Source organism: Schistocerca americana, chromosome 1 (assembly GCF_021461395.2).
Source record: "Schistocerca americana isolate TAMUIC-IGC-003095 chromosome 1, iqSchAmer2.1, whole genome shotgun sequence".
In the NCBI taxonomy this organism is placed as follows: Eukaryota; Metazoa; Arthropoda; class Insecta; order Orthoptera; family Acrididae; genus Schistocerca; species Schistocerca americana.
This window is the reverse complement of record NC_060119.1, coordinates 1,236,418,278-1,236,438,365: the sequence shown is the minus strand read 5'-3', so window position 1 is coordinate 1,236,438,365 and position 20,088 is coordinate 1,236,418,278. Positions and strand designations below refer to the sequence as shown.

General features: G+C 43.3%; 1 protein-coding gene across 1 annotated transcript in view; it reads left to right on the top strand.

The window, feature by feature from the left end:
* LOC124598421 (Down syndrome cell adhesion molecule-like protein Dscam2) overlaps nucleotides 1-20,088 on the top strand; it is a 378,789-nt gene that overhangs the window by 113,869 nt on the left and 244,832 nt on the right. The window contains exon 4 of the mRNA XM_047136000.1: nucleotides 9,611-9,764. Within this exon, the coding sequence (XP_046991956.1) occupies nucleotides 9,611-9,764 (154 nt within the window). The remainder of the gene's footprint in view (nucleotides 1-9,610; nucleotides 9,765-20,088) is intronic.

The following is a 20,088-nucleotide window of genomic DNA, read 5'->3' as shown; positions in this document are numbered from 1 at the left end:
GGATAATGGAATGTAGTCGAGTTAAGTCGGGTGATGCTGAGGGTATTAGATTAGGAAATGAGACACTTAAAGTAGTAAAGGAGTTTTGCTATTTGGGGAGCAAAATAACTGATGATGGACGAAGTAGAGAGGATATAAAATGTAGACTGGCAATGGCAAGGAAAGCGTTTCTGAAGAAGAGAAATTTGTTAACATCGAGTATAGATTTAAGTGTCAGGAAGTTATTTCTGAAAGTATTCGTATGGAGTGTAGCCATGTATGGAAGTGAAACATGGACGGTAAATAGTTTGGACAAGAAGAGAGTAGAAGCTTTTGAAATGTGGTGCTACAGAAGAATGCTGAAGATTAGATGGGTAGATCACATAACTAATGAGGAAGTATTGAATGGGATTGGGGAGAAGAGAGGTTTGTGGCACAACTTGACCAGAAGAAGGGATCGGTTGGTAGGACATGTTCTGAGGCATCAAGGGATCACCAATTTAGTATTGGAGGGCAGCGTGGAGGGTAAAAATCATAGGGGGAGACCAAGAGATGAATACACTAAGCAGATTCAGAAGGATGTAGGTTGCAGTAGGTACTGGGAGATGAAGAAGCTTGCACAGGATAGAGTAGCATGGAGAGCTGCATCAAACCAGTCTCAGGACTGAAGACCACAACAACAACAACATGCTGCATTATTGGTACGAGCATTATGAGGACGAACATTGTCGTGACACAACGAAACACAATTCTCGTCGTTTACTCCTGATTTCAGGGCGAATGGTATTTCGTAGTAGATTTGAGTACGAATTACTGGTCACCCCTTTCTCATCACCTGTGTCAGTTCTGTACAGAAACGATGCAAAAGTGTCTCACATGCATCGACGCGAGGATCTCCCTGTCCAGCAGCAAACTGGCGTGGCACCCATCTTGCGGAAAATTTATTGAATGCAACACATCATGGAAAATATTGTATGCTGATCCAACACCAATATCCAAAACTTAGTTCTTCTGTTCACAGTAATACGTCTGCTTCTGCCACAGCGGCAATGCTTTCGTTTGTCACTGCGCGTCGTGACTGGCCGAAGCACAGAGCGTCTTTTCCTAAAGTTACACCTTTTGTTTTAAACTTCCTGCACCACTCAGTTGTTGCAGGGACCTACACGAATCACCAAATACAGGTTGACACCCGGCGCGGTGGCTGATGGGAAATGCCATCATCTCAAACTGCGCGAATAATATTAAGACATGAGTTGCTACAACGACCATTTTCCACATCTGCACATCCGTATTACACTCCACGTGTCCCCATTCTATCATCACTAAGCCAGGCCATTACTATATAAGAAACGTCCAGTGGTTTCACCAGTCAGTTTCTGACGAAAATTTTCGAAAATCTTAAGACACACATGTCGTGTTTTGAAAACAGAGAGAAATCGGTGTGGGGGTGCTGCGCAGAGAAACGATGAGACCATGCCCTCCTACCTTTCTTACTCAGGCGGCAACTTGGCGAGCGAGGATGAACTTACTCGTTCGCAGCTTTGGAAATGAATTCTCGGGATGAAATGTTTAATGGACGCGAAAGCGGTGCGCCGTCTTGCCATCATAATTCTTGGCAACGCTGTCACCTCGAGCACAAGGCAACGTTTCAACCCTTGGTAAGTAACGCCGCGCCACCAGCCATAGTCGGTTTCCCCATACAACATGTGTGGCAAACGCCACGGACCCCGCACTGTCAAGGGCACTGCAGAAACGCTTCTCAGTTTTTAGGGGACGAAATAACGAATACTTCACCAAACGTTAAAACACAGCAATAAACAGATGAATTATGCCTTTTTTCGACTCATCAAGATCTAGAATCACTTTGCCTAATTTAGACAGGATCATTTACGAACTAACCCGTTGGTTGGCCTAACAGATTCAACTTTGACATATTCTGTACTTTTCTTCGGCCGCAGAATGACACGATCGACCAGCTCAGGCATTTTTTTAGGAGATCTCTCCTTCCTGCTGGTGAATTGAGTAAAATTTTTTAGATTTGGTATTTGATATCCGCTTTACATGAGCTGACGACAGCTCATGTAAACAAGGAAACATAATTAACTGTATGACATCAGTCGTTGGAACTTGGTGGGCGGCGTAAAGGCAGCGCCGGCACGCCAGTCTGGAACTAAAGAGAAGAGACTGCTGTGAGAAGACCTTAGCCAATCGCACGCTGCCCGACTGCTCCAAGACGACAACGCTACATCAGCGGTCCATATCTGAAGAGGACGTAAGAGCCGCGCCCGACTGTTAGGGACCCACTTCAATAGCAGCTTCAAGATTAGTCTACATCTACATCTACATCTACATACGTTACTCCGCAATCCACCATACGGTGCGTGGCGGAGGGTACCTCGTACCACAACTACCATCTTCTCTCCCTGTTCCACTCCCAGGCAGAACGAGGGAAAAGTTACTGCCTATATGCCTCTGTACGAGCCCTAATCTCTCTTATCTTTGTGGTCTTTCCGCGAAATGTAAGTTGGCGGCAGTAAAATTGTACTGCAGTCAGCCTCAAATACTGGTTCTCTGAATTTCCTCAGTAGCGATTCACGAAAAGAACGCCTCCTTTCCTCCAGAGACTCCCACCCGAGTTCCCGAAGCATTTCCGTAACACTCGCGTGATGATCAAACCTACCATTAACAAATCTAGCAGCCCGCCTCTGAATTGCTTCTATGTCCTCCCTCAATCCGACCTGATAGGGATCCCAAACGCTCGAGCTGTACTCAGGAATAGGTCGTATTAGTGTTTTATAAGCGGTCTCCTTTACTGATGAACCACATCTTACCAAAATTCTACCAATGAACCGAAGACGACTATCCGCCTTCCCTACAACTGCCATTACATGCTTTTCCCACTTCATATCGCTCTGCAATGTTACGCCCAAATATTTAATCGAAGTGACTCTGTCAAGCACTACACTACTAATGGAGTATTCAAACATTACAGGATTCTTTTTCCTATTCATCTGCATTAATTTACATTTATCTATATTTATAGTTAGCTGCCATTCTTTACACCATTCACAAAGTCATCTTGTATCCTCCTACAGTCACTCGACGACGACACCTTCACGTACACCACAGCAGCATCAGCAAACAGCCGTACATTGCTATCCACTCTATCCAAAAGATCATTTATGTAGACAGAAAACAACAGCGGACCTACCACACTTCCCTGGGGCACTCCAGATTATACCCTCATCTCCGATGAACACTCACCATCGAGGACAACGTCACGTAGGTAACAGCTTCAATGTTAGCCACTTCATTAGTTATCTCCATGTAGCACCAACTTGTGTTTCTCTATTCTGAAGAAGACTGATTATTTTATATGTCGCCCTTTCCTTGCGACACATATCATAGTTAAGTACTGTAATTGTCTTATTGTAATAAAACTCATTAATACGAGTTGTTTGATTGTCTAGCGAAACGAGTATACACGATTCCTAGATACAACCCACACCCAAACATTTTCTTGATCATGTACAAGGGCCTCTTGCACCCAGTCATCAATTATGGATGCTTCTCACATCACGGTGCTGCTCAACGTGTACTTCATGAACAAAGAAACGGTACAGTTCGATGCTTGCTCATGTGCCTTGGAGCAAGGCAATCGATTTACTAGTAGAAGCTGCTGAACCTGCGCTGTATGTTCGACGTCAGTACTTGACCAAGAAATTTCGTTGCCAAAAGAGTCAGCAACCCAACAGCAAATTAACCACCGTCCAAAGCGAAGTGAAAGGGAACCTTCCCCTCATAAGGTCTACATCGGAAATTAGGAACCTGTACCCTGTTATAGTGGCAGAATTGGACTCAATGCGTACCACCGACAGCTGAATTCAAATGGATAAAGACATAGTCTCATTTGGAATTCAGTTTCTATATCAGCTGGAAATATTACTATTTCAGTTATATGAATCATTGCTTTGCCATAATCAGTTCAGCTTTCAGTGCTTACGGTAATCTTTATTCGTAGCACTTCGTTCATTTGTATATTGATGCCTCTCAATATCGACACATCAGCAGGTTGTTCAATTTTTAGTGCGGAACCAAAAGCGATTCGCATGGTTTTCACATTTGGTTTCGTGTCAGGCTCCAGTAGAGCTTAGGGTTGCCATCCGTCCCCATATATCGGGACCGTCATAGTTATGGACGTTCTTGTCCCAACATCCCGACAAGACCCAATTATTTTCCTGATTTTGCAAAATACTGTTACGATCTTGGCTCAAGTACTGAAGTAACGCCATCTGTTAGAGCAAAATGTAGGTGCAGCCTCAGTTTTATTTATGTCTTGCCGGTCGGTGTGGCCGAGAGGTTCTAGGCGCTACAGTCTGGAACCGCGCGACCGCTACGGTCGCAGGTTCGAATCCTGCCTCGGGCATGGATGTGTGTGATATCCTTAGGTTAGTTAGGTTCAAGTAGTTCTAAGTTCTAAGGGACTGATGACCTCAGAAGTTAAGTCCCATAGTGCTCAGAGCCATTTGAACAATTTTTATTTATGTCAATAAGTTCATGTTGACAAGGTCGTCACACAGATGGCGTTGTATACACGTATGCTGTACCGACGACGGCAACACCTTCTAGATCTAGCTCCAACATTCGAGAAAAAAATGTCCGCCTCAACAGCTGAGTGTTCAACGGGACGGAATGGCATGGAAAGGGGCCCGGGTTCGATTCCCGGCTGGGTCGGACATTTTCTCCACTCAGGGACTGGGTATTGTGTTGTTATCATCATCATCATCATCATCATCTCATCCCTATCGACATGCAAGTCGCCGATGTGGTGTCAACTAAAAAAGACATGCACCAGGCGACCGGTCTACCCGAAGTCCCTAGCCACACGACGACGGTTCGAGAAAATACCAGACTTCTCCAGTGATACAGGGCTGGAACTATTTAAGCAGCGCCACGCGGAACAGTCGACCAGTTCCCATTTGAATAGTGATCTGATAAGACGATTCTTTCTAAACGTAATCACGAACAGCGACTGCAGGTTACAAATGTTTGTAATGTTTACTGCAGGTGTATAGGGCGTGAAGTGTACAGTTACGTGTACTTCGATGACAAGGTTTATTGTCGACTGTTTACCGATTAATAAACTTGTATTGTCATAGCTTACGGAAATGCCCAAGGACGGATATTACGTAAAAGAGTGGTCTTTTGTCATGAAAGGACGTATGGATCAAGAAGCGTTGTGTGAGATTTGCAGCAATCTCAGTAGCTCACTGAGGTAAGGTTGATGGTAGGCATCAAAAATCTACGAAGAATCATACAAACAGATTCGCAGTAGCAACGACATCAAAGCCTATTTCTACATTCATGGTTAAAGAAGATACTCAGGAAGACCTGATCGTTGCTGCCGCAGATCTAACAACATCTTATAAAGTTGTCAAGCATCGTCAGTCCTTCGGTTCCTACGACTGTACAGTAAAACTGAATGCCACAGTGTATCCTGACTCCAAAGCAGTCTATAGCGAGGACCAAACCTCCAGCGATTGTTAAAAATATTCTCACACCACACTCAGCCCGAATGCATAAAACAATTGCAAGAAGTTTCAAAAAATGGTTCAAATGGCTCTGAGCACTATGAGACTTAACATCTGAGGTCATCAGTCCCCTAGAACTTAGAACTACTTAAACCTAACTAACCTAAGGACATCACACACATCCATGCCCGAGGCAGGATTCGAACCTGCGGCCGTAGCAGTCGCGCGGTTCCGTACTTAGCGCCTAGAACTGCTCGGCCACCAAGGTCGGCCAAGAAGTTTCATTTTACGGCATAAGCACCGACGCATCGAAACACAAAGCTGTATAGATGGTTCCTTTAGTTGTTCAATATTTTAGTGAAACTGGCGGAATCCAACAGAGGCTGTTGAACTTTGATTCGCTGAATAACGGAATATCGGTGACAGTTGCAAATGTCTAGACACTTTAAGACAACTGTTAATGCCATTAGATAAATTAATCGCCTTTTGTGGAGACAATACAAGTACCAACATCGGGGGACTTCACCGACGCTGCCATCGGAATGTGTTCCACCAAATTAAAGAAGAAATAAGAAAAATGTAGAAGGAATTAGATGCCCGCCTACATTCTCCACAAGACTATATCACGCGCTGCTGGAGTCTTAACTGCCAAAATTGAAATAATCGTCATGAAAATATTCGAATATGATTCAATATATACGGTCAGAACAGAGAAACTGAAAGAGTTCTGCTTATACATTAATATCAATCATCAAACTGTTGTTGTTAATGCCGCCAGTTGAGAGAATTATTAAGGTTTGGATTCCATTGCCGGTCGCTGTGGCCGAGCGGTTCTAGGCGCTTCAGTCCGCAACCGCGCTACTGCTACGGTCGCAGGTTCGAATCCTGCCTCTTGCATGGATGTGTGTGATGCCCTTAAGTTAGTTAGGTTTAAATACATCTACGTCTAGGGGACTGATGACTTCAGATGTTAAGTCCCATAGTGCTTAGAGCCATTTGTACCATTTCTGGATTCCATTAAAAATTTTTGACGCCGAAGACAGGCCACCTAAAATAATTTCAAATTTTCTCAGTAGTCCATCAGTGGAGCTTACTTCATGTTTCCGCAGTCAAACTTGGCTATGTTTGAAAAAAAAAATTTGAAAATCGAGGAGAAGATTAAAATCTCGATAACTGAAATTACGTATGCAGGAGAACCGTGAAGTTACTCTAATGAGAGAGATTTAGTATCGTCCTTGAAGTTGTGAGAGCAGGTCATAGGCCGTACCTGGTCTGCGAAAGGCCGGGTTCGAGCCCCGGCCCGGCACACTGTTTCAATCGGGCAGGAAGTTTCAGATCAGCGCGCACTCCGGTGCAATGAGATAACTCGTTCTGCTAACCAACGATAACAATCGTATTTCATCGAGATAGAGTGTTTCACTACGTTTTGACGATTTCAGACTTGAATAACGCTCGCTGAAAACAAGATACAGGGACGGTGGCGCCGTCTATTAGTAGTGCTGAGTGTCAAGTTTCATCCCATGTACAGGTCACTAATCATGTCACACTAGTCGAAGCAACGTAGTGTTCTAGCGATGGAGTGTTGTTTTCGCTACGGCGAATCTTCCGTGCTCGTGAATCGTGCCATTCGTAAGCATTTAAACATTCAGCCGCCATATCCAACTCTTGCTCACGGAACAATACAGAACTGGGTAAGAAACTTCCGTGCAAATGCCAGCGCATCGAGCCGAAAGTCAATCGGCCTTTGGAACACCATCCGTACTCCCGAGAACATCGAACGTGTGGGCAGCAGTTTACAGTCAAGCCCTTCTCATTCGTAACGAAAACGCACCTAAACGCTGATCATGCCACACATCCAACAAGACCTTGCAAGTTCTCCGTGAAGCGTTTGGTAATCGCATAACTTCCAGACGCGTTTTTGTCGATTAACCGCCTCGCTCGCCTGGTTTAATCGTACCGGTCTTTTACCTATATGGTTATTTGAAACGAGAGAGTACTCCGACCGGCTGAGAAATTTGCAACAGTTAAAAAATCTAGTTTACGAAGAAATTTCCAGAATTATTCTAGCAGTTGCGAAAAATGTGTTCAAAAAGTGAGTAAAAGGTCTAGGGTATTGTGTAGGTGCGAATGGTCATTTGTCCGATTTCGTATTTTAGAATGGACTTGAATAAATGTTGTATCTAGTGTAAAATGTTCAACTTCATTTCGCGATTAATTTGTGTGTTATTCAATTTGAAATCATCAAAACATTGTGAAATATCCTGTATGTAGTTTCCGGATGTGACGTTAAAGGTTTGAAACTATTTCTTAAACAAAATTTTATCAGTATCAAGAAAATTAACATAATTCCAAACCTAATTATAATTAAGAACATTTTCGATATGCTTAGATACATTATAGAGATACATACCATATGCAAATTCCTCGGAGGAGAAGGCAGTGCTGTGGCGGCTACCTGGAGAAAATAATTGTGGCGATAACTCCCAACTATGGACCTTAACTTCATATACGCTACTGGCCATTAAAATTGCTACACCAAGAAGAAATGCAGATGATAAACGGGTATTCATTGGACAAATATATTATACTAGAACTGACATGTGATTACATTTTCACGCAATTTCGGTGCATAGATCCTGAGAAATCAGTACCCAGAACAACCACCTCTGGCCGTAATAACGACCCTCATACGCCTGGGCATTGAGTCAAACAGAGCTTGTATGGCATGTACAGGTATACCTGCCCATGCAGCTTCAAAACGATACCACAGTTCATCAAGAGTAGTGACTGGCGTATTGTGACGAGCCAGTTGTTCGGCCACCATTCACCAGATGTTTTCAGTTGGTGAAAGATCTGGAGAATGTGCTGGCCAGGGCAGCAGTCGAACATTTTCTCTATCCATTGAGGCCCGTACAGGACCTGCAACATGCGGTCGTGCATTATCCTGCTGAAATGTAGGGTTTCGCAGGGATCGAATGAAGGGTAGAGCCACGGGTCGTAACACATCTGAAATGTAACGTCCACTGTTCAAAGTGCCGTCAATGCGAACAAGAGGTGACCGAGACGTTAACCAATGGCACCCCATACCATCACGCCGGGTGATACGCCAGTATGGCGATGACGAATACACGCTTTCAATGTGCATTCACGGCGATGTCGCCAAACACGGATGCGACCATCATGATGCTGTAAACAGAACCTGGATTCATCGGAAAAAATGACGTTTTACCATTCATGCACCCAGGTTCGTCGTTGAGTACACCATCACAGGCGCTCCTGTCTGTGATGCAGCGTCAAGGGTAACCGCACCCATGGTCTCCGAGCTGATAGTCCACGCTGCTGCAAACGTCGTCGAACTGTTAGTGCAGATGGTTGTTGTCTTGCAAATGTCCCCATCTGTTGACTCAGGGATCGAGGCGTGGCTGCACGATCCGTTACACCCATGCGGATAAGATGCCTGTCATCTCGACTGCTAGTGATACGAGGCCGTTGGGATCCAGCACGACGTTCCCTATTACCTTCCTGAACCCACCGATTCCATATTCTGGTAACAGTCATTGGATCTCGACCAACGCGAGCAGCAATGTCGCGATGCGATACACCGCAATCTGCGATAGGCTACAATCTGACCTTTATCAAAATCGGGAACGTGATGATACGCATTTCTCCTCCTTACGCGAGGCATCACAACAACGTTTCACAAGGCAACGCCGGTCAACTGCTGTTTCTGTATGAGAAATCGGTTGGAAACTTTCCTCATGTCAGCACGTTGTAGGTGTCGCCACCAGCGACAACCTTGTGTGAATGCTCTGAAAAGCTAATCATTTGCATATCACAGCATCTTCTTCCTGTCGGTTAAATTTCGCGTCTGTAGCACGTCATCTACGTGGTGTAGCAATTTTAATGGCCAGTAGTGTACTATCTAACTTAAATCATACTATAACACCCAAAACTTTTCAGTAACTATTAAGAATAGCTACGGCTGATTGTTATTGTTGGAAACTTACAATGCTGGGCAAGTATGCCACAGGGATGCCTGCTTACTGCCTTTCCGTCTCCACAGAAGGTAACGTTTGGTGACAAATGTCGTGACGTTGCAGACACGGTGCCGGAGCTACAGTGGACGTTCGTGGAGCAGGCGCTGAGTCCAGGACCGCCGGTGTCGCTGCGGTGCTCCGCCGCTGGAAGTCCGCCCCCACAGTTCACCTGGTATCTCGATGGACGGCCTCTTACCGCCGCACGTCTCGGCCACAGGTCAGTAGCCAATACCGTTAAATACGTATATACCGATCTGGAACAGCTCTAAAAGTCTAGCTCTCTGTGTTATTACAATGGGCTTCCTTATTAGAGTTCCGCGCGACTGCTACGGTCGCAGGTTCGAATCCTGCCTCGGGCATGGATGTGTGTGATGTCCTTAGGCTAGTTAGGTTTAAGTAGTTCTATGTTCTAGGGGACTGATGACCATAGATGTTGAGTCCCATAGTGCTCAGAGCCATTTGAACAGCCATAGTAGAGTACATCAATTAGCAAAGGTAGATGTTGTTGTTATTGTTGACGGTAATGATGATGCTGATGGTGATGATATTAACGTTGTCTTCAGTCGGAAGACTAGATTGATGCAGCTCTTCATGTTTGTCTATTCAGTGCAAGCCTCTTCATGTGCACCGTACCACACCCGTACCGAGAGGGCGACAACATAGACCCCACAAAGGGCGCAGCCACAAAGGAGGCCCAAAAGCCGACAGGGAAAAACGCTACAAATACAAGATTTAAGAATTAACCGGAAAGAAACGTCTTCTTCAATTCCTGTCTTCTGCCTTTCCGTTGTAAAAGCACGCTGTTCTCACAGCATTTCTACAGATTCATTTCGTCCCGTGTAGCTTCATAAAGAAACGATTACTGCCGGGCAGACGTCCACCGCTAACATGATTTCACTGTTTTTGTGACAACACTGCGCTCTATTGATACAGATGCCGCCTACACAGCTCGCCCACGTTCAACAATGTAATTCTTACTGCTGTTTCACTATACTTCCATCGTCATAAGAATAAACCTGATGTATGCGTTCCACGCCAACAAATGCATTGTTAGCTGAAACTGCAGAAATGACCAGTGCCCTACGATGGAAATTAATGACCGATACATTCCTTGTAAGAAGACTTGGTGTAATTGACCACCCAATGATACAGAAACTCGACAGATGGTTTCAAAAAGACGTGAATAGACAGAGAAGAAACACTGCCCTAAAACCAGGACTGTACAAGCTTCGTAAGCCCAAAGTACATCATACCTAATATCCGGAGAACGTTAACATATCCTAATTCAGTAGCTGATGTCTTCTAATTCCCAATAACAACAAATAATGGTGCAGAACATACTGACGTCTCCAAAACTCTAAATAATGGTAGAGTAGGTTGGGCTTTCCTACGTCCAAGCACAAATTACAGGGAACTGATATCGCTTCCCAGTGAAACTTCTAGCTTTACGGCAGAAGCTAAAGCTATACTCGCAGCTTTATGTTATTCGCGAACCCTCACACCAAGAAGCATTCTGATTATAGCGCACTGAAGAAGGTCGCTCCAATATTTGCAGACACTTGCCATTCTCAAGAAATTAAATCCACTGGTAGTGGACATCATGAAAGCTACCAAAAAAACGAATATACTGGAAAGAAGGTAAAACATACGTGCATCAAACAACATGCCAACCTTAAATATAATCAAATGGTCGATGAATTAGCGAAAAGTGCTGCTCAACACATTACTTTTGTAAATATCTTATTACCGTCATCAGACACGAAGACTACTTTATGTAGAAGAACAAGGCGACAATGGAACGACGAATATCAAGCTTCATTGCGCTTTAGAGGGAAATATTATGGTCAAATATAGCCGAACATTCCTTCAAAGCCCTGGTTCTACTCAATTAAGGCGAACGAAAAATTTATAAACTCAATAATCCGAATAAGATTTAATCACGGATCTTTCCCTAAACGTCTTCACCGATTAAGCGTCCTATACAATCCTTATTGCGAATGTAATGGAATAACAGTGGGGGATATCAGCCACATCTTTTTCGAATGTAAACTACATGGAAAGCAAAAAAATCGAATTTATTCAACAGTTAATGAGATGCCATCAACCATTGCCAACTACCGTACCAGATCTCCTGCAATCGAATAATATACTAATCCTAAAATTAATTACGAAATTTTTAGATAAATGTGACCTCACTTTGTAAAACCAAAAACACTGAAAGATAGCTGTATGGTCTTCAGACCAAAAGTCAAAATGAAAAAAAAACACAAAAAGAATCTGACGTAAACAAACACAAACGCTATGATTGGTCAGCAGGCGTAGCACAAGCAGTGCACTGGTGTTGTTCCGCTCTAGGAGGTAGGTCCTACTTATCTATTAGATATTTTATTGCATTGTTGCTGTAAATGAAGTTTTACTATATGTATGAACAACCATCAACGATTTTCTTAATCACACTTTAGCTACGAAGTTTTAATTTCAAAAATCGTGTACAGTCTTTGTAAGTGCTTGTTGTGCTTTTGTGTGGTAAAACGTGCTGCGAATATGGGTTACGCTGCCCCCTGCTCCGTAGTGAAATGTGTTCGTGGAGCCGGCCGGGGTGGCCGAGCGGTTAAAGGCGCTACAGTCTGGAACCGCGCGACCGCTACGGTCGCAGGTTCGAATCCTGCATCGGGTATGGATGTGTGTGATGTCCTTAGGTTAGTTAGGTTTAAGTAGTTCTAAGTTCTAGGGGACTTATGACCACAGCAGTTGAGTCCCATAGTGCTCAGAGCCATTTGAGCCATTTTTGTGTTCGTGGAATATTGTTAACAAATGGCAAGAAACAGTTTGTTCCTAACATTTTTCACATGTTTACAGAGAAAATCGAGTTCAAAGTTGCAAAGAGACTCGCGTGGTGTAATCGGTAGCGATGGGGACATTTATTTGGGTGTATTGTGGATGATCGCTGGCCCGAATCTCCCTGACTGGGGTTTATTTTTTTAAAAAACATTCAGCTTTTACATATAAAATACATCAAATGTACGTTAATTAATAAAGATTTCATTATCATTTTACGGAAAATGCACATCTTGTTTCTAATTACATATCGCATGCTAAAGTCCAGTTTTCATTGCAAATATAAATTCTCAACTATCGATATTTTATTAAAGATTGTTAATAAAGCTTATTTAGAATTTTAAAAAAGCGTTACAAATTTTTGAGACAAAAATTACAAATCAAAAACTTTTCACTTGCACTGTGACCATTGTTTTACACCACAGATGTGGTTTCACACGGGCCAGAATTATAAGCGTCGTTTGACATGGAAAATAATTTAACGGCATCGAACGGACCGTACAAAAGCTGCATTTCCACTGTTTTACCGTAAAACTGCAATCTGAACACAACAGAATTGATCTACATCTACGTCTACATGGTTACTCTGCAATTGACACTTAAGTGCATGGCAGAGGGTTCATCGAACCATTTTCAAACTACTTCTCTACCATTGCACTCTCTATTGGCGCGTGGGGCAAAGGAACAACTAAATCTTTCCGTTCGAGCTTTGATTTTTCTTATTTTGTTATGATGATCGTTTCTCTCTACGTAGGTGGGTGTCAACAAAATATTTCCGCATTCGGAAGAGAAAGTTGGTGATTGAAATTTCGTAAACAGATCTCGCCGCAAAGAAAACCGCCTTTATTTCAGTGGCTGCCACCCCAGTTCGCGATCATATCAGTGCCACTCTCACCCCTGTTGCGCGATAACACGAAACGAGCTGCCCGTCTTTGCACTTGTTCGATGTCCTCCGTCAATCCTACCTGGTAAGGTGTCAAGGGAAGGAACTTGTCGCGAGAAATAACGATCATTTATGCTGCCAAACGTACTGAAGCTAATGCACGAAGGGCTGTAACACGTCATTGTCGAACGCTGGCAGGACACAGAATGGCACGTCATAAAAGAAGAGGAGAAAATGTGGCGCTTGGATGGCTTCTTGGATTCTGTTGTTGATGCCTCGTTATCAATATGGCAGATGATGGTTCCAATATTAAAATGTATCCACGAACAATATGAGACTGGAATAGAAGGGAGAACCGATAGAGGTACTCAAGGTACCCTCCGCCACACGCCGTCAGGTGGCTTGCGGAGTATGGATGTAGATGTAGATGTATTCGTCGGATATGAAAGGAGTTCAGAGGTTAACAGACGACTGACAGTGATACCGTCGGTGGCTTAAATATTCAACTATACGATGAAATCCTGTTCCGTTTTAAAGTTAGGTACTTTCTTCACACTTGTTTTCAATTACAATAATATGTTCACTAAGAACGTGAGCATGTCGTGTTTTCAGTTTGGTCTCCTAAAGAAGCACATTGCCGAAGTTTTGCCACATATCGTTTCATTCTGTTTAAAAATGAAATGAAATTCGAAATTATAATGCTTGTCTGGTCGTATCTTTTTACATCTTAACTGCAGCTGTTCACAACTTCGCAGATTAGTTGAACTACCTGGCTGGCCAGTGCTGTCCAAGTTAAATGCGCCAGTAAGGCTTTTATCCAGTGATCTCGCTGAGTCGGTGCGCTCGAAACGCAAAGCATAAAACGTAATCCTTCTTATCGTATTCGACTGAACTCAAGGCAGCTTCGCTGGCCGCGCCACGAGAAACAAAATCCAATGCGATTCCAGCAAACGCGGAAGAATACATGGTGTAATACAGGGTTATTACAAATGATTGAAGCGATTTCACAGCTCTACAATAACTTTATTATTTGAGATATTTTCACAATGCTTTGCACACACATACAAAAACTCAAAAAGTTTTTTTAGGCATTCACAAATGTTCGATATGTGCCCCTTTAGTGATTCGGCAGACATCAAGCCGATAATCAAGTTCCTCCCACACTCGGCGCAGCATGTCCCCATCGATGAGTTCGAAAGCATCGTTGATGCGAGCTCGCAGTTCTGGCACGTTTCTTGGTAGAGGAGGTTTAAACACTGAATCTTTCACATAACCCCACAGAAAGAAATCGCATGGGGTTAAGTCAGGAGAGCGTGGAGGCCATGACATGAATTGCTGATCATGATCTCCTCCACGACCGATCCATCGGTTTTCCAATCTCCTGTTTAAGAAATGCCGAACATCATGATGGAAGTGCGGTGGAGCACCATCCTGTTGAAAGATGAAGTCGGCGCTGTCGGTCTCCAGTTGTGGCATGAGCCAATTTTCCAGCATGTCCAGATACACGTGTCCTGTAACGTATTTTTCGCAGAAGAAAAAGGGACCGTAAACTTTACACCGTGAGATTGCACAAAACACGTTAACTTTTGGTGAATTGGGAATTTGCTGCACGAATGCGTGAGGATTCTCTACCGCCCAGATTCGCACATTGTGTCTGTTCACTTCACCTTTCAGAAAAAATGTTGCTTCATCACTGAAAACAAGTTTCGCACTGAACGCATCCTCTTCCATGAGCTGTTGCAACCGCGTCGAAAATTCAAAGCGTTTGACTTTGTCATCGGGTGTCAGGGCTTGTAGCAATTGTAAACGGTAAGGCTTCTGCTTTAGCCTTTTCCGTAAGATTTTCCAAACCGTCGGCTGTGGTACATTTAGCTTCCTGCTTGCTTTATTCGTCGACTTCCGCGGGCTACGCGTGAAACTTGCCCGCACGCGTTCAACCGTTTCTTCGCTCACTGCAGGCCGACCCGTTGATTTCCCCTTACAGAGGCATCCAGAAGGTTTAAACTGCGCATACCATCGCCGAATGGAGTTAGCAGTTGGTGGATCTTTGTTGAACTTCGTCCTGAAGTGTCGTTGCACTGTTATGACTGACTGATGTGAGTGCATTTCAAGCAAGACGTACGCTTTCTCGGTTACTGTCGCCATTTTGTCTCACTGCGCTCTCGAGCGCTCTGGCGGCAGAAACCTGAAGTGCGGCTTCAGCCGAACAAAACTTTGTGAGTTTTTCTAGGTATCTGTAGTGTGTCGTGACCATATGTCAATGAATGGAGCTACAGTGAATTTATGAAATCGCTTCAATCATTTGTAATAGCCCTGTATTTACACCAAGTTTATTCTTATGATGAACGCAGTATAGCCTACCATATTGTTTGTCGGACGTCAGAGGTCGGTGAGCGAGTGCCGAATCAAAGGCTTTCGATTTCTGCAAACAGAGGACTGTTGCGAGACGCGACAGTGGAGGAAGCAAGCAGCTAAATTGGAATTCACTTGCCCCACTAGACAGTAGGTTGCTGCTCCCAAGTTTCGGTTGGTAGGATACGCTGTATAGATTTTAAAAATATCGAGAGTAAGCCACTTGTGGCCGATTAATAACATTACCGGATTTCTTAGTCATTGAGCCTATAGACAATATTTAAAAGCTGATCTCAGGCGTAAACAAACGTACGTTCCTTCAGCGGTTATCGGCTGCATTGCTCAAACATCTGGTGTCGTAAGACCACTGAAACTAGGCGTCACTGATGTGTTACGTACAATCATTAGGTATTTTGTTTTTATCCTAGCGCGAATGAAACTCTCACACTCCTGAAAACACCGAAAATTAACGTTTTTTTGCTGAACACCGTGCTAAACGTTTAACCCACGTAAAATCTTTATTAAACTTCACCGGACATTCGATTCCCCTGTGCTTCATTTTTATTAAATCTACTTAGAAAATTCAAAAATTTGCTCAATACGCCTAAAAAAATTGCAGAAAGACCATTTACAGGGGAGTGGGGGGGGGGGGGGGGGAATGGGGGGGCAGATTTGGTTGTCCTGCTACAGACACAGTATCACCCCACCAGACCTCTGCACCCTACATCCAGTAAACTTCGTTACAATAGTCAAGACTTGGTCCCCCCATTCAGATTTTACCCCACTGCACTACCCTCCTTTACGAAATTGACGTTTCCATCATGCTTCGGGATGTGTCTCATCAATCGATCCTCTCTTTTAGTGAAGCTGCGCCATAAATTTATTTTCCCCCCAGTGGGATTCAATCCTTCCCTCATTAATTTTCTATCTACCCATTTAATGTTCAGTATTCTGAAACAGTCGGTTTCAAAAGCTTTTATGGTATTCTCGTCTTTACTACTTATTGTTCATGTTCCACTTCATAATAGGCTACAATCTGGCCAAATACTTACAGAAAAGACTGCCTAACCTTCAATTTATATTAGATGTCAAATATATCCTTTCGTCCGAACAGCTATTTTGCTAGTCGCAACCTGCATTTTACATCCTCTCTACTTCGTCAATAATAAGTTCTGCCCAGATAACAAAACTCATCTAGTGCTTTTAGCGTCTCATTTCCTAATTTAATTCCCTCCACATTTCTTGATTTAATTCGATTACGTTCAATTGCCTTTGTTTTACTTTTTTCCATATTAATCTTATGACCTCCTTTCAATTTATTATCCATTCTGTTCAACCTATCTTCCAAGCCCTTTTCTGTCTCTAACAGAATTACAATGTCATAGGTAAACTTCAAAGTTTATATTTCATTTCCCTAGGTGTTCATTCCCTTTCCAAATTTATCCTTCGTTTCCTTTGCTGCGTGTTCAATGTACGGAATGAACAACGTGGGGAATGAGTCTACCGACCTAACTCATTCTCTCCTCAACTGCTCACCCCCCTTTCATGTCCTTCGACTCTTGGAACTGCTGACCGTTATCCGTAAAACTTGACGATGACCTTTCGCTACCAGTCTTTTTATCCCTAATAACTAGAAGATTTTAGAGAGTGTATTCGAGTCAACATTTTAAAAAATTCTTATTATATCTGGTGACGGTCTGAGGACGAACTGGTCGCAACAAATTAGTATTTGCTATCACCTCCTAGCAGTGAACTATGACTTTTTTAAATCTTTCGAGCTGTGGACAATCACCTTAAAAATATACTAGTCAACATTGTCAAAAGCTTCTTCTAAACCTACAAAAAAGTTCGATGAAATATATCATCGGATGATAACCTATACTTGGCAACAGATCGATAAATTAAAAAACTGGGTGATAAATAAGCACCACACGTGAAGCAAAAGTTCATGTAGATATGCTGTAGACAGATGGCGGAAGCATGTCCCATTCTTCAAAACAGGAAATAGATTTTTTCTTACTGCTCAATATGGCTCTAAAACTTGTTACCAAAAAGTCAACTGTGTAAATGGGGCCATTGCCGGTTCGTAAAGTGCATCCCCTCAATGGAGGTCATCCCATAAAGCGACTACATCGGTGGTTTGAAGGTTAGTGTCGTTGGCTGGTGACTTCGAGGTTTTGGGCTCGATTCCAAGTGGACACCTCTGATGTCACGAAAATGTGTTGCATGGATTTCTTCAGTCTCCTGGGCCATACTGAGTAGAAATAGCAGACCGAATAAATGCATAGTAAAGTTGGTGTGCAAGCCACTGACTTGGAGGAAATGGAAATGCTCAGATCGTTCTGAAAGTCAATCAGCGGTTTTTTTTTTTTTAATGGCTCTGAGCACTATGGGACTTAACAGCTGTGGTCATCAGTCCCCTAGAACTTAGAACTACTTAAACCTAACTAACCTAAGGACATCACACACATCCATGCCCGAGGCAGGATTCGAACCTGCGACCGTAGCAGTCGCGCGGTTCCGGACTGCGCGCCTAAAACCGCGAGACCCCCGCGGCCGGCCTCAGCGGTTATTTGCATCAAAAACAACCATGTAATCGTGACCGGTGGAGACAATGGAAATTCATAAACTAGAACCTTTTGGAACTTGGGGTACGCAAATATGTTAAAAAATTAAGTTTGGAATCAAGAGGTATTACAAATAGTGCAGACGAAAAGAATTCTGTGGAAAATTTACCAAAAACGAAACAATAAGATTAGGAATGGAATGGTAGGAAACATGTAGATGACAAGAGGAAGGTCAATTTACCTATGACGATATGTGTACTTGTTAGCACACAGAGATAAAAATATTGGCATAGAAGTGGTCACTGAAAATCGAACCTGATACCTCCAAATCATCTGCCAACGCGACTCACCTTTAAACCAAAAATGACAGACAATACAATAAGATCAAAACATATGTGTGGTGTCACCGCCAGACACCACACTGCTAGGTGGTAGCCTTTAAATCGGCCGCGGTCAGTATACGTCGGAGCCGCGTGTCGCCACTATCAGTGATTGCAGACCGAGCGCCGCCACACGGCAGGTCTAGAGAGACTTCCTAGCACTCGCCCCAGTTGTACAACCGACTTTGCTAGCGATGGTTCACTGACAAATTACGCTCTCATTTGCCGAGACGATAGTTAGCATAGCCTTCAGCTACGTCATTTGCTACGACCTAGCAAGGCGCCATTATCAATTGCTGTTTATCTTGTGAGGCATGTACCGTCAGACCGATGTTAACCAATTATGGATTAAAGTTAAGTATTCCATCAGCTACGTACTTTTCTTGCTAGTATAACTCCTTTAACTGTTGCAGACCTCACGCCAGCCTGCGTGAGCTTAAACGCGTGCCTTTCGGCTACCCGTCACTGTGGATTGGCTGTCTTGCCAGTCCACAACAATATGGATGACTGATCATGAAGAAATCTTTATACGCCTATAATGAACCTTTCCTTTCTTACAATTGGCACACAGTAACTTTGGAAGCTTGGTTCCTACACTTGGGCAAAAAAATCGCAACACCAAGAAGGAGCTGTGCAACATAAACGAATGTCGGTAGACTTCTCTACATCAGAAAGATGGTGTCTATTAAAATTTCGCTCCATTCCCATAATAGTGGCGCTAGCTGCGCAGTTATAAGGATGCAAATCAGGTTTGCTTTAAACAGACGCTGTAACGGTCACGAGAGATTTACCTTTGAGCCTGGACGTGGTGAATTGCTGTTAGTTTTAAGGTGACAAAGACGCTGTTATCAACACCTCACTGACTTGAACGAGGTCGTGTAATGGGGTGCGAGAAGATGGATGTTACTTCTGCGGTATTGCAGAAAGACTTGGCGGGAATGTAGCCACTGTAAATGATTGCTGGCAGCGGTAATCATGAGAATGTGTCGTCGCAAGAAGACCGTGCTCCGGACGGCCAGATGGCACAACCGAGAGAGATGACATCGTGTTCGGCGTATGGCTCTGGCGCACAGTACTGCACCTGTGGTAGTAATCTGAGCAGAAGTTGGCGGCACAGAGACACAACGAAGTGTTACAAATCGTTTACGTGAAGGACAGCTCCGAGCCAGACGCCCTGCTGCGTGCATTCCACTTAAGGGGCTCCGGAACGCCCTATACTTGCAATGTTAAAATAACGCTTATAAATTACATCTTTCCTCACAAAGTATTTGAGGTAGGAAGTTGAACTTTTTACAGATTATTTATTGGAATATGGGCTACAACTTAACACAGGGATTTAAAAAATTTCAGTTCAGTTATTAAAAATGATTTTTTTTCAATTGTAATGAAAATTCGCAACATTTTTTTGCAATTTTTTATTTATATATTCAAAAATATACAGTTTTTTGGAAAAAGGCTGTGTTAAATTATGCAGAAGGTACTGTGTAACATTTACTGAAAGTTTGAAACAAATATGTTTGG